The following is a 13,644-nucleotide window of genomic DNA, read 5'->3' as shown; positions in this document are numbered from 1 at the left end:
CTGTATTAGTTTTTGGTCAAGAATGCAGTATCTTATAGAATATTTTTTGTGATCATTAGTCAAATTGGACTTACTTAACTTTCTGCTGCTTGAGTTGCCTGATGCTCAGAGCTTTTGGTTTGGGTTACTATTGCAAAAGGGAATTTGATCTGGCGTTAAGAATGTCCTTTTGGAGAAAATAAGAAGAGTTTTGTTTTGTTTGTTTTTTTTTAACACTTCTAGATCTTAGTTCTAGATGGAGAAAATAACACCAACATCATTTTACTCTTAAGATCAATTGTTAATTGTAATTGCATGACAAACCTTCATGGAAAAAGATGACCTTCTAGTAGAGCTGTAACGGGGAAGGGAGGATTCATTTCTGATTTTCCTTTGTGCAGTGAAACTTTGTGTTGCTATTGCTTTGGCTGTCTGTACTGTAGTGCAGTATTTGTCAGTCTGGGGTGGGAAGATATTGATGTATTTGCTACTGCTTTATGAGATCATTTGTTACATTATCTTTTAAGATTAGCATCCATTTTAAACAGTTGACTTAAGGTTTGTTAATGTTGAGATGTAAAGCTGCCACCTTTATATTTTCCTGCTTCTGATTTAATGTTGTGGGGGAAATATACAACTGCATACAACTGTGGTAATCTTAAGGTTTTGAAATTAAAAAACTACAATTGTTTATATAAATGCCTGATGAAGCTTTATTCCTGTTGTACTTAACTGGCTCTAGTTTTACATATGTACCCACATTTTTGCTTCCTTGAATCCCCTTGACTCTGTCTCATTGGTGGGATAAAGGGAGTTCAAAGTGAATATCTTTGATATAGCCACCATGATTGCTCTCTCCATCTTTGCCTGCGCCTCCCACATAATAAGGATGCCACTGATCCGTGCCTGTCTTCAGTCGTGCTCCATATCCAGCTGTTTCATTTGAATTCAGAGCTGCTTCACTTGTTTTTATGTGAAATGTTTCAGCAGCACATTACAAAACTCATAATGAATGGGCAAATGACACGTGCTTGTTTGCTTCTTGTGACATACATTGGTCTGCAAAAAGCTTTCTCAAAAGGACCACTGTCACACTCATGAATATCTGCTTCTCTGCTCCTGGATCCTTCCAGTACCTTGTCTGGACAGAACTTGGTGAAGTGAGATTACTGTGTTGAGATTCAGAGTTGTTTTTAATGTTTGATTGTTTGCCATCTCTTGGGGATTTGAATGTTTTTTTTTGATCTTCAACTTGATTATACTGAAAATCAGACTGCCCATTTTTTCTTTCTACCCCTTTTCAGAAAGGCCTGAAGAATGTATTTGATGAAGCAATATTGGCTGCCCTGGAGCCTCCAGAACCGAAGAAGAGCCGCAGGTGTGTGCTGCTATGAACATCTCTCCAGAGCCCTTTCTGCACAACTGGTGTCGGCCTCATACTAAAAGCAATGTTTAAATCAAACTAAAGATTAAAAATTAAAATTCGTTTTTGCAATAATGACAAATGCCCTGCACCTACCCACATGCACTCGTGTGAGACAAGGCCCATAGGTATGGCCCTCCTGCCCCCTCCCAATACTAGTTAATTTTGAATAATTGTGTATTGTCAGAAAAGTGATCAGTACTAGTTTTTGTTTTGTTGTTTCAAAAAAATTTTTCTTTTTTGGTTAAAAGCAAGGCATGCTTGTGATGACTCTGTAACAGACTAATTTGTATTGCGGAAGCTGCTCCCTGGTTCCACTCTGGAGAGTAATCTGGGACATCCTAGTGTTTTGTTTTGTTTTGTTTTCCTTCTTTCCCTTTTTTTGGGGGGGGGGAGGGGGGAGTTTGCGGGGGTTTTGTTTTTATTTAGTCTTGTTTTTTAATTCATTAACTAGTGGTGGATAGCCCTGGAGGGGAGGAGGATGGATTGATTCCACGTTCCACTTCCTAGATCTAGTTTAGAAAACATGTTCCCCACCTGGTGCTCTTAGAAAGGAGTATAATAGATGCCTCATTTAATAACATACTCCTTTTTGAAAGTTGCCTTTTCTCTCCACCCTTGAGTAGGTTCAGTATTTGATAAAACTCATGAAAGTGGGTGGAACCTGTCTTGCCCCTCCTCTTTTCTGGGATGCACTATATATGTGACTGTGACTTTCAAGGAAATTTGTTTGCCATTTGCTGATTTTTTTTTTTTTGAAGTTAATTTCTAACAACTTTTACTGATAAATGAAGCAAAGTATTGCACCTTTTGAAATACACCAAATGGATTGAGTTCATAATTTAAAAAAAAATTTTCCCTGTCAGTCATTGTCTTATATGCTTAGCATAGATGTGCAGCTTAATAGTATATGATAAGGTGTTCCTAGAACACAACTGAAAGCCTGGTCTATGGAGGAAATATGGGGAGTGGTGCTACAAGACAGATGGCCATGGAATGATTCACATCCTCGTGCAAGTGTTGGGGATGGAGGCCGGCTTCATTAAGAAGCTGGGGTGGGAGTGGGGGTGGGGAGAATATTTAACAACATGGGGACCAGTCAGGGGGATCCCCTTATTTCTGTTTTGCATCTGAGGAACCCTAGAGCAGCCAGTTGAGGCACTCTAGTGTAAAAAAATCACGGAGAGAGTCTTAAGAAGACTCTTCATAAGTGTTAATAGGGATAATATCAGCTTATTTTGGTTGCAGTTTTTCTTTTCTTTTTTTTTTTTTTTTAATGTTTAGGTAATCTTTTCCACCTTTCCTAAATCCTAATTCTTGTAGATTCATTAGTCTTGAACCAATGCTTTCTCATGTCTCAATTCTTTGTATATGCATTCTTTCCAGATGTATTAAACAAACAAACAAAAACCCTTCACAAGCCAGCCTGAGGGTTGTTATTTTCCCTCCGCCTCCTATTTTCAGGTATTTAGGAGTGGGAACTTGACTGTTAACATGAATTTCCAGCAAATTTGGGGGTAAAACTTTAAAGCTTTATTATTTTTATTTATTTCCTTTTTGGGATTCAGTTTGAGATAACACTTTTCTCTCTGGATCTTCAGGTTTGCGCCTTTTCTCCTAAGTTTGGCAGGCAGCGCAGAAACGCCTTTTCTTAAATACTAAGTGGGCAGGTTTTAGTGAAGAAATGTTTAGGAAGCTCTCTGTTCATGTTGGAAGGAAATATCAGCAGACCTCTAATCCATAGATTAGTTGGAAAACAGCCAGTCCCCCCCCCCCCCCCCCCCCCCCAAGATTTCTATATCAGTGATTCTCAAACTTGGCTCCTTACTGGAGTGCAGCCTGGGCAACAGGATTTTTAAAAGTTTTCCAGGTGCTTTCAAAATGCAGCCATGTTTGGAAACTACTGCTCTGAGGTTGTTATCCTAAACTATTTCCATCAGCTTCCAGATTCTGTGTGTGACTCTGAATATGGGATGCATTTTCTTTAGGTGGCAAGATTGATCTATTTAGCTGAAGGGCATTACACTATTCAGTATGAGAATCTTAGAAACTGAAGACCATTATTCCAGTCAAGTTGATACAGTATAGCCTTGTTTTGATAGTTGTCTACAAGGAGTCAAGCTTGGCTGGATTCCCTACTGTTTGCTAGAATTAAGCTGGGTTGAGAAGAAGTGAAGGAAGATCTGAGCTTTACCTGATCTGTTTTATATGTTCCTTGTTGACCATACTGGAGAGAGATAGCTGGCTCATGCTGTGAAATCCTTGAAAGCAGAGATTGTGTATCCCTAATACTTAGCACAGTGGCATATGGATCCTTAATATATGTTTCAATAAACACTGGCCATTTTTTCCATGCTTACTGACCACATTCCACTTCTAAATTTGCTTTTTTATATACGTATGTATTCTCATTTGCTTCTTTCTAGTAGAAGGTTTGCTATTCTGTTTTCTCCTCCTTTCTGAAATATTTATTTTCAGGCTAATCCTTGTGTAGAGTTCATAAATGCTCTATAAAATTTTTGTCATCTTAATTAAAATTTCAGAAATTGCAGGAAGCTTGCTAGTAATAAAATTTAATCTATTTTATGTACTACTTAAAGTTTGCAATTTAAAAAATTAACACCAGTGATTTCTTAAAGGAAGCTTCCTAAAGATGCAAGACATTGACTAAATGAGTAGGTAAAACAAATGGAAAGTAATAGCTTAGCTTAGTGTTTCCCATCCTTTTTTCATTGTTGCCCCATAAGGATCCTTTTTAAGACATTTTTTCTCCTTAATCACCATTCTCTTCTCCCCATGAAATTAAATCTAAGGAATAAGATTTTGTCAGGTAGGGTTGAGCTTTGGAGGGCCGCAAACCATTGTAATATATATATGGGAATATTTTTGCCCCTAGGAACTAGTTCTTGTCCCTTTGGAGGCATGATATTGTCCCTGTTGAGACTACATGGCTTCACTTTTCTTATTTTAAAATCGTGTATGTAATTCCTGATAGCACACCATGATTCTTTTGGATGAGGTTGAATAACCAAACTAGCAGAGAATTTGGGGTAAGTAATAAGTAAGTCTTACTGCTGCCCAATTTATATAGCACTTGATTGTACATTTGAACCTTTAAGTGCCATCTTGATTCTGTTTTCAGAATTTCACAACAGTGTATTTCTTTCCCTTGTAGGAACATTTTTCTGGACATGGGTGTGGGTAGAAAGAGGTGCAATTAGAGACTTTAGTGACTTGCCAAGCAGTGTAATTCCGGGGTGGGGGTGGGTGTTGATGGTATACGTTTTCACATTTAACAGTATTGGCCTTTATCAGTTGTATTTTTGCATTATATACTTGCTGTAGTTGAAGATGATCTGCCAACAATAAAATCAGTACCCGTGTACATTTTGCTCCTTATCTCTCCAGTGTTAACTTTTCTATAATCTCTTAGTTAGCATATTTGAAGTAATTTTTAACAGCCTCCCTACTTCATAATGCATACTGGGTGGGGGAGGTAGTATTGGTCAGGGAAGGTACAGAACCATTGTAATTTCTGAGAAATGAAGGAATTCTTGAATATCTAAGAAGATGGCAAGTCCTTTTGATAAGGAGGCAAGAAACAACCAGTAGAAATTTATTTTGTCATGAGTATTTGGATGTGATAGATATAGAAAGATTCAATTCTCTCCTTAGTGAAGAGTGATTGCTTAGTTGAAGTTAAATCATCTTTAGTCTAAAATGAGTACATTATAAATAGTCTTATTTGTCATGAAAATTTTTGTGCCATTGTATGTGGCATTTTTTGAAGACTTACTTTTCAAGTGCTGATGTGCACTGTAGGATCCTTATATAGCAATATAGAGCTAGTCCCTCATTTTCCTTCTTCCTAAAGGAATTTCTAATTGTTAAAATATGAATCAAGACTGAACTTAGCTTTTACCTACTTATTTTTTAATAGACTTTATTTTTAATTGATAATGTTTAACATTGGTAATCAAGATAAGAGAGTAATCGTATTTATAAGTATGTACTACCTTAGAAACAGCATTTTTGTTGTTTGAAATCTTTTACCACCACTTGACTTAAAAAATTTTTTTTTATTAGAGAAGTTGGAGGTTTGCAGATATAGTATGCAGAAAATAGAGTCCCATATAACCCCTATTATTAATAGTTTGCTTTAATATAGTACATTTGTTGCAAAGGATGAAAGACTATTTGTGCTGTTATACTATTATCATACTACTCTACTATTAACTCTAGTCCATAGTTTACATTAGAGTTCCCTGTTTGTGTAGTATAGTCCTGTCTTTTTTTTATTCTAGTAACACATATGTGACCTAAAATTTCCCCTTTTACTTTCAAATATATAATTCAGTGCTGTTAATTACATTCACAATGTTGTGCTCTACATATATCACCACTCTCCACTACCAAAACTTTCCCATCACCCCAAATAGACACTCTGTACAGTTTAAGCATTAACTCCCCATAGATTTTATTTTTTTAGAACAGTTGTGAGTTGTAGTTTTACAGAAAAATTATGCAGAAAATACAGAGCCGCTCCCCCTCCCCCATTTTTCCTGTTGTTAACATTTTGCTTTAGTGTGGTACATTTGTTACAATTGATGAACCAATATTATTAGAATTTTTATTAACTAAAGTCCATAGTTTACATTAGAGTTTATTCTTGGTCATGTATGATTCTTTAGTGTTATTGTGGGTTTTTTTTAATTCTAATTTTTACTGTGGTAACACATACACAACATAGAATGTCCCATTCATTTGTTTTTATACTGTGTTTTCATATTTCCACCTATGTCTGGTAGCTGGAAGTGCAAAGAAAGAACTTAACCCTTTTCAGCAGTTGAAGCAGAATTGTCAGTCATCAACAGTGATCTACTGACTAACTTTTTCTAGCCCTCATCTGATAGTGACACGTTTTACTTTCCTGCACATTCTATGGGATAGGATCAGTACTCTTGTTTGTACATGTTTAACATATTTATACATGTTTAGGTAGATATTCATGTCTTAGAACATATACATTATTCAAGCTCTGGTTTCAGAAGAGATGAAGATTTCTTCAGTAAGGATACAAATAGTTGTGTTTGGGTGTGAATTCTACTTTCATCATATTTCTACATGATGCAGCTATTGCCTTTATATGGGAGGAAAAGGACTGTGTGTTCTAGATACTGTCCTCCATCCTAAGAGACACAGGGTTTTGCAGAAAGGAGGCAAAAAAGTACCAGGAGGTGAAATGGGGATAAAATTGGACATTTAGAGAATATGGGGGGACCACGTAAAAAATGTGAAGTTTGATGAGTGCAGTATGAGAGGGAAGATAAGGAGGTTAGGAAAAGTTAGGCAGTAGTGAGCAAGTAGGTAAGAGGCCCTCAGTCTTTTTGTGAGGAAATAACTGCTGTGCCAGTTCTCCCACCGAGAATGCTGGGAAACCCAGAATTGGTAGGGGATGTGGCCACACTAGTTACTTAGTGATGTGGCAGGTATGATTACTTTTGCCTGTAGATGACCAGTCATTGATTAGAGACTTCTGACATAAGGGGGACGTTGGGTGTTGCTGTAGATCCTTATGCGTGGATGAGGGGACAACAGTCTGAGCAGCTTTGTTTGTATGTCTGCCTTATCCTGTAGAATATAAGCCTTGTGAGAGTAGGTTTGTCCATCTGGTTTATTGCTGTATCCCAGGCCTAAAGCAGTACTTGGCACAGAAAAGATACCTCTAAAGAGAGTCGTTGGATGGATACGTGATTCCAAGAAAAAAAAAATGAAATAAAGGTCACATGGTTGCCTGTCAGTTATCTACACGTCAGAAGAACAAGGGGGTTCACTGAAGCTGACACTGTTTTCTGTTAAATATTTCCAGTTTGATTTCTGCACATTAGAACATACATGATGGCAGATGGATGAAGCTAACATTTTTAATTTAAATTTTGTTTTCTGTTTGACTTAACACACTTTTTTTTATCATCTTGACTTAGTGAGTGATACTACCCAGGGAGGTTGGAAAAGGTTTACCAAAAACAGTCCATAGCAGACTTTTGATTTATAGCAAAGTTTACAATATTTAGTCTAATAGGACACTGATACATCCCTTGTATTCTAAAATATCAGTGTTTCACTGAAGGTTTTGGAAATCGGTTCTGTAGTTTAAAGCTGAATCCTAAATGCTGGGTTTTATGCCGGTAGGGGAGTTTATTCTAAGGGGAAGACAATCGTGGTATGAAAGGAACAGTTGGCGATATTCCCTTTATTTTTTTTGGTATAAAAATGTGTATTTTTCCTCACATTTTAGTACTACAGTCAGGATACATGTTAAAATTTGTGTACATTTAATGTAGTACTACTTATTCCTTTTTTGGTCTGAAAAGCCTTCGTTGAATCAAGGATGTCATAATTGTTACCTTTATAGAATGACATTTCTTTTTCTTCATTATTTAGTTTGGACTATTTTCTTTTTTTCTCTTTCCATTTTGAGGTTAGTAGTGGTTGTTTGGGGTTAAAGGGCTCTGCTCAAGAAGGATTAGGATTCAGTCCCTTCTGGGTAAAGCTAACATATATTGGAAATTTGTTATATAACTGTGGGGAAGGGACAGCATTTCACCCAGAAGTAGCAACTGCCTTATCTTTTAGGAAGGGCTCAGCTCTTCATGGGAATGATATATGAGAGAAGTGGCTTTAGATCACACTGCTTTATTAGCTTTCCTTGTTCTCTGTATGCCTTACCCTAGGTTCACCCAGTTTCTCAGAGCATGACAGTTTAACTACACAGAACAGAAAACCTAACCATGTTATTTTCTTTCAAGGGCTACTTGAATACCTAAATTTATACACTGTTTTTAGTTTTTTTCCGAGGTGCCCCAACCCTTTTTTTTTCCATCATTGTTTTAGCTATTGTCACATTGATGTTGCATTATCAACCATGTTGAAACCCAGTGGCTTGCGATAATAAGCATTTACTTTTCTCACTGCTTGGTCAGTTGGGCTTGCCTCTAGGCTACCAGGTGGGCTCCAAGTTTCTCATTCTGTAGCCCAGCTCCAGAGAGCAGTGGCTATGTGAGAATTGACTTCTCAGGGTGAGCCTGGTGAGCCACAGGGGATGCAAGGTTAAGCACATTTAAAACTTCTCAGATTTCATTAACCTGAGCATACCATATGGCCAAGTCATTCATTCATCTGTTTTTAATTTAGCACCCGAGACACTAAGGATATAGCAGAGGAGTAAATGAATATGGTTTTTCCCTTATAATTTTGATAGCTGCCTACTCTTGAATAACCGTGGGTTCTTGCGGTCGCAGTTGATTCGTCTGAGGGGGGGGGGGCGGCCGGTTGCTGAACCCTCGGCTATCGGCGTTGCTTGGAGGGTACCGGCGGCGGGGGCTCTTTCCCGGAGGCGAGGGCGAGGCGGGGGACTTGGCCAGGTCCCCGGCGGGAGGCGTGCAAGGTGTGGAGGGCGGCGAGAAGGGAAAGATAAGACACTCTTCCTCCAGTAAGGGTAGAACAAAAGGACCTTTATTCCGGGGTGAGCACAGGTTATATGGGCTGGCATAGAGGGCGGGGGTTGTTACAAGCCAATGCTGAGGGGATAAAGGCTAGGATTGGTTCTGAGAGAGTGCGGAGGTTAGGATTGGTTCTAAGAGGGCACGGAGGTTGTTCTAAAAGGTGCAGGAGTTGCTCTGGCAACGGTGTCTGGCAACAATGTATGCGCACTGGTGGTGATGGGAGTTGCATTGGCAACGGGGAGTGTACGGGCAAGATAAGGAAGTGGGGGAAAGGGCGGTTGGGGGAAGGGCGGTTTCCTCCGGCAAGCCTCCCCCACCGGTGGTATTTTGGGTGAGGAAATGGGGCCTGCCTTCGACCTCGCTTCCTTAGGTCCGGGGGGCTGTGGAGGACACTGACCGCCCGTACCCACTACCCTCCCTAGGGGTTGCGCAGGTCCCCTAGCCCAGACCTGGTAAGTCGAGGTATATGCTCAGTAACCCGCAGGTTCTCCCACTTTGAATTGCTCTCGAGAGTAAATGTCTTGTCTGTGTATGCATGCCCATGGCACATACTCATTTGCCAATGCTTATTGATTACCTGTTCCATGCTGGGCACTGACGACTCAGAAATGACAATCCCAGGCAGTGCAAATGTAAGCAGGTACAGTTAAGAGCTTCCACTGAGTGTTCTGTGTTCAGTCCACTCTGTTCTGTGTACATGTGCTACTGTGCTGAGGGTCAGCTGGAACCGATTGTGGATATCTAGACCTCTACTATCCCACATGGAGCCTTTTGCATGGTTTAGAAGAGGCCCTTCCAAAGACACCTTGATCTCCCTCTCATAGCTGAGGGCTCCCTTCCTGTCCTAGTTAGTTTCTCCCAGAATGTGTCCATACTTGTCTTGCTGTCTTCTGGTAATTTGGGCATTAGAATTAGCTTGTGACAGAAACCTTAAAGTTTTGTGAAATTAGAGCCTTGCCTATTGAGGCATATCCACTGAGTCATTAAAGCCCTGAGTTGCAGAAAAATGTAAAGTATGTTTAATAAAGGGTAGAATGAGTTAAGTGGGACGTTTAAAAACACTTTGCCGTAGTTGTATAGGCGACTTCACAAAAAGCATATACTCACTGGACTTTGGGTTCATCATTGCGTTCTCTTCTAAGATAGGAGTGACAGGCTTTCAAATCTAAAGTAAGCATAACATTTTCTTAGTCCTATTAACGTAGAATACAGGATCACAACCAGCTCTGTTTGCTCTGAGGCATCCTGCAGGGCAGTGCTTTTCTCAGTGTGAGCTACAGACCACCTGCCTCAGTCACTGAAATTCCTTGGCCCCACAGGACTCATTGAATTTGAACCTCTGGGGGTTGAGTCCAGCTGCTTTTATTTAAAAGAAATGTCTCTTTATTGTGATGAAGTTTGGGACCCACTGCCAGGAATTCTTGCTGTGCTGCCTCTAAGTCAACATACCTTTGGGGTAGCTTCTACTTTCCTGGCCTCTCTATCTGTAAAATAATTGTGTACTTAGTCATCATTGAGGTCTCAAAATTCAAGTCAGATGCCTGGTTAGGCAACAATTAAATTACTGGGAAATGTTTGAAAAAACAAAACAAAACAAAACAAAAAACCTACCGAAGATTCTGAATCTGTTGGTATAGGGTAGGACCAGAAAATCTAGATTTAAAAAGGTTTCCAGTTATAACTTTGATTAACCATGTTCAGGGACCAGTGCACTCCTCAGTGGTTCTTAGCTCTCTGGTTGTCACCTAGTGACACCAGAGTGTCACCAGGGAGCTTATTAAAAAAGAAAAAGTGAGGCCGTTTTAATCAGTCTCTGGAAATAGGGTTGGGGTATCTCTTAAAAATGTCTCTGGAAATAGGGTTGGGGTATCTTAAAAATGTTTGTGTGTGTTTTTAAATTATTCTTTGAGGGGCATTACTTTTTTTAAAGCACACCAGATTATTATTTTTTAATGCAATTTTACTGAGATATATTCACACACCTTATAACCCATCTGAAGTATACAATCACTGACTCACAGTATTGTCACACAGTTGTGCATATATCCTCATGATCAATTTTAAAACATTTTCATTACTCCAGAAAAGAAAGAAAAATAAGAAATAAAACCCAAACCAAATTCTTGCCCCCCCTCCCCCATTATTGACCCATAGTATTGGTGTGGTACATTTGTTACTGTTGATGAAAGAATATTAACATATTACTGTTAACTGTAGTCCGTAGTTTGCAGTAGGTACATTTCCCCCCACAATCCCTCTATTATTAACTCCTTGTAATAGAGCGAATAGTACATTTGTTCTAGTTCATGGAAGAGCTTTTTTAATATTTATAAAGTTAATCACAGGCACTGTCCACCACAAGATTCACTGTTTTATTCATTACCATGTTTTAACCTCAACTTTCCTTCTTCACCAATTTATTTTAATGTGCTACCAGGTTTGAGAACCATGGTACTAGATGAGCCTTTTATTTTTTTTTTGGCTTTTATAAAGGGGGTTTATTTGGTACACAGTTACAGTCTTAAGGCCATAAAGTGTCCAAGGTAATGCATCAACAATAGGGTACCTTCACTGGAGGATGGCCAATGGCGTCCAGAAAACCTCTGTTAGCTGGGAAGGCACGTGGCTGGCGTCTGCTCTAGAGTTCTGGTTTCAAAATGGCTTTCTCCCGAGACGTTCCTCTCTAGTCTTCAGCTTCTCTCCAAAATGTCATCTCAGTTGCTCTTGGGGCGTTTGTCCTCTCTTAGTATCTCTGGAGCAAGAGTCTGCTTTTAAAGACTGTCTCCAAAATGTCTCTGTAAGCTGCAGCTCTTCTCTCAGCTCCTGTGCATTCTTCAAATTGTCCCTCTTGGCTGTAGCAAGCTTGTTCCTTCTGTCTGAGCTTATGAAGTGCTCTAGTAAACTAATCAAGGCCCATGCTGAATGGGCAGGTCCACACCTTCATGGAAATTATCTAATCCTAGTAATCACCTACAGTTGGGTGGGTCACATCTCCATGGAAACACTCAAAGAATTACAATCTAATCAACTCTAATACATCTGCCCCCACAAGATTGCATTAAAGAATATGGCTTTTTCTGGGGTACACAATATATACAAACCAGCACAAGCTTTAAGCTGGAAGAGGAGAGTTAGGAGGCACTAAGTACAAGTCTGGTTTCATTAACATTCTCTTACAGCGGGTCTTGGTGCTCATGTCTGCTGTTAAGTCACTAAAAACCATCCCCCTGGCTATGGCGCCATATTGCAGGACACAGAATCCTGGCCTTGGCATAGCCAGGAAGGAATATCCTGCGTACCATTCAAGATCTCCACCCAGTGATCTCTTCTGTCAACCCTAGCCATCACATCCTTCGAGGCATAGATCAGGAGAGGATTAGGGTAATTTCACCCCAATCCTGTCATTACTGGCCTCTCTATCCCAATTGCCATTGACATTCATTTTTCTTTAAGCTTTATTCTGTTTTATTAAAAGTTCTCAACATATTTTTTATAACTTGCATAACAGACACAAAATGAACTGTACATAAAGTGTAGAGTTTGACTTTTGACATACGTATACATCCATGAAAACATCACCACAATCGAGATAATGAACATATCTGTCATCCCCAAGTTTCCTTGTGTCCCTTTGTAATTTCTCCCTCCCGCCTTTCTCTACCTTGTACCACTCCTATCTCTAGGCAACCGTTTATCTGCTACCACTAGAGATTAATTTTTTAGAATTTTATATAAATGAAATCACAAAGTATATCCTCTTTTTCGCCTGGCTTCTTTCACTTAGCATAATTACTTTGAGATCCATCTAAGTTGTAATGTGTAACAATAGTTCATTTTTATTTTTTTTGAAAACTTCAATGGACATAACATTTTATTTACCATTATGCAACTTGCTTTTTCTTTTTGACAGTATGTTGCAGATATTATGTTGTTGGATGTAGCCAAAGTGTTTTCATGTTCTTTGCAGCGTAGCATTCCATCACTGCCGAATACTCTTACTTGGCTACAGGAACAGAGACTGTGTCTTCTTTGTCTTTGTAGTTCCAACTCCTAGGGCAGTGCCTGGAATGGTCAGACACTTAATAAGGAAATGAATGGATGAGCTGATGGCAGAGTGTGGATTTAGGATATGCACAACATCTGCTATGTGGCTGTGAACAAATGATTCTGTGGTTTCATCATAAGGTAAAGTTTGGCTGAGAGAAGACAAAGATCTTAGGAATGTCATCTTCTTAAATTCACCCTTTATATCACCGTTAAAAAACTCCTGGATGGATTTGATCAACCTCTCAGTGATGACCTCGCTGAGGGGCCCCTGGTAGGTCGGGTGTCTGAAGCTATCTGTGAGGGATTCCTGAGGGAGTCCAGGGATGTCAGAGATGTGCGAGTCTGTAAGTTCAAGACTACTTGGGCCTTTTTTAATAGCCTCTAAGTTGCTCAGCTGCAAATCCACACTTCCTGAGTCATTGTCAGATGCATAAGGGGTCACTACTTCCTAACCACAGATCCTATGCCTAGATCCCATCCCGGCATGTGTGCCGCTAGTCCCTGACGTCTCCTCTGGCGTGCTCTTGGAGCCACTTTTCCTAGCGGAAGTCAGCCTGCAGCTCAGGCCCTGGTGGGAACTGCTCGGAGGAATGGCGCCGCTGGGTGAGGTGTTGCGCATGGCTTGATGACGGGTCCTGCGTCCAGCATGTCTTGGGGAGCGGGCTCTCGCCGCGGGAGGCTATTGCTCAC

At 39.7% G+C, this 13,644-nt stretch overlaps 1 protein-coding gene across 2 annotated transcripts in view; it reads left to right on the top strand.

Moving 5' to 3' along the window:
- The window catches only part of CDC42 (cell division cycle 42), an 80,793-nt gene extending 77,967 nt beyond the window's left edge, over positions 1-2,826 (top strand). For both annotated transcript variants that reach the window (XM_037828245.1, XM_037828244.1), the window contains exon 6: positions 1,284-2,826. In XM_037828245.1, coding sequence (XP_037684173.1) covers positions 1,284-1,373 — 90 coding nt within the window. In that variant the 3' untranslated portion in view covers positions 1,374-2,826. The remainder of the gene's footprint in view (positions 1-1,283) is intronic.
- The last annotated feature ends 10,818 nt before the right edge of the window (positions 2,827-13,644 follow it).

Source organism: Choloepus didactylus, chromosome 2 (genome assembly GCF_015220235.1).
Source record: "Choloepus didactylus isolate mChoDid1 chromosome 2, mChoDid1.pri, whole genome shotgun sequence".
Classification (NCBI taxonomy): Eukaryota; Metazoa; Chordata; class Mammalia; order Pilosa; family Megalonychidae; genus Choloepus; species Choloepus didactylus.
This window is presented reverse-complemented; position numbering and strand designations above follow the sequence as displayed.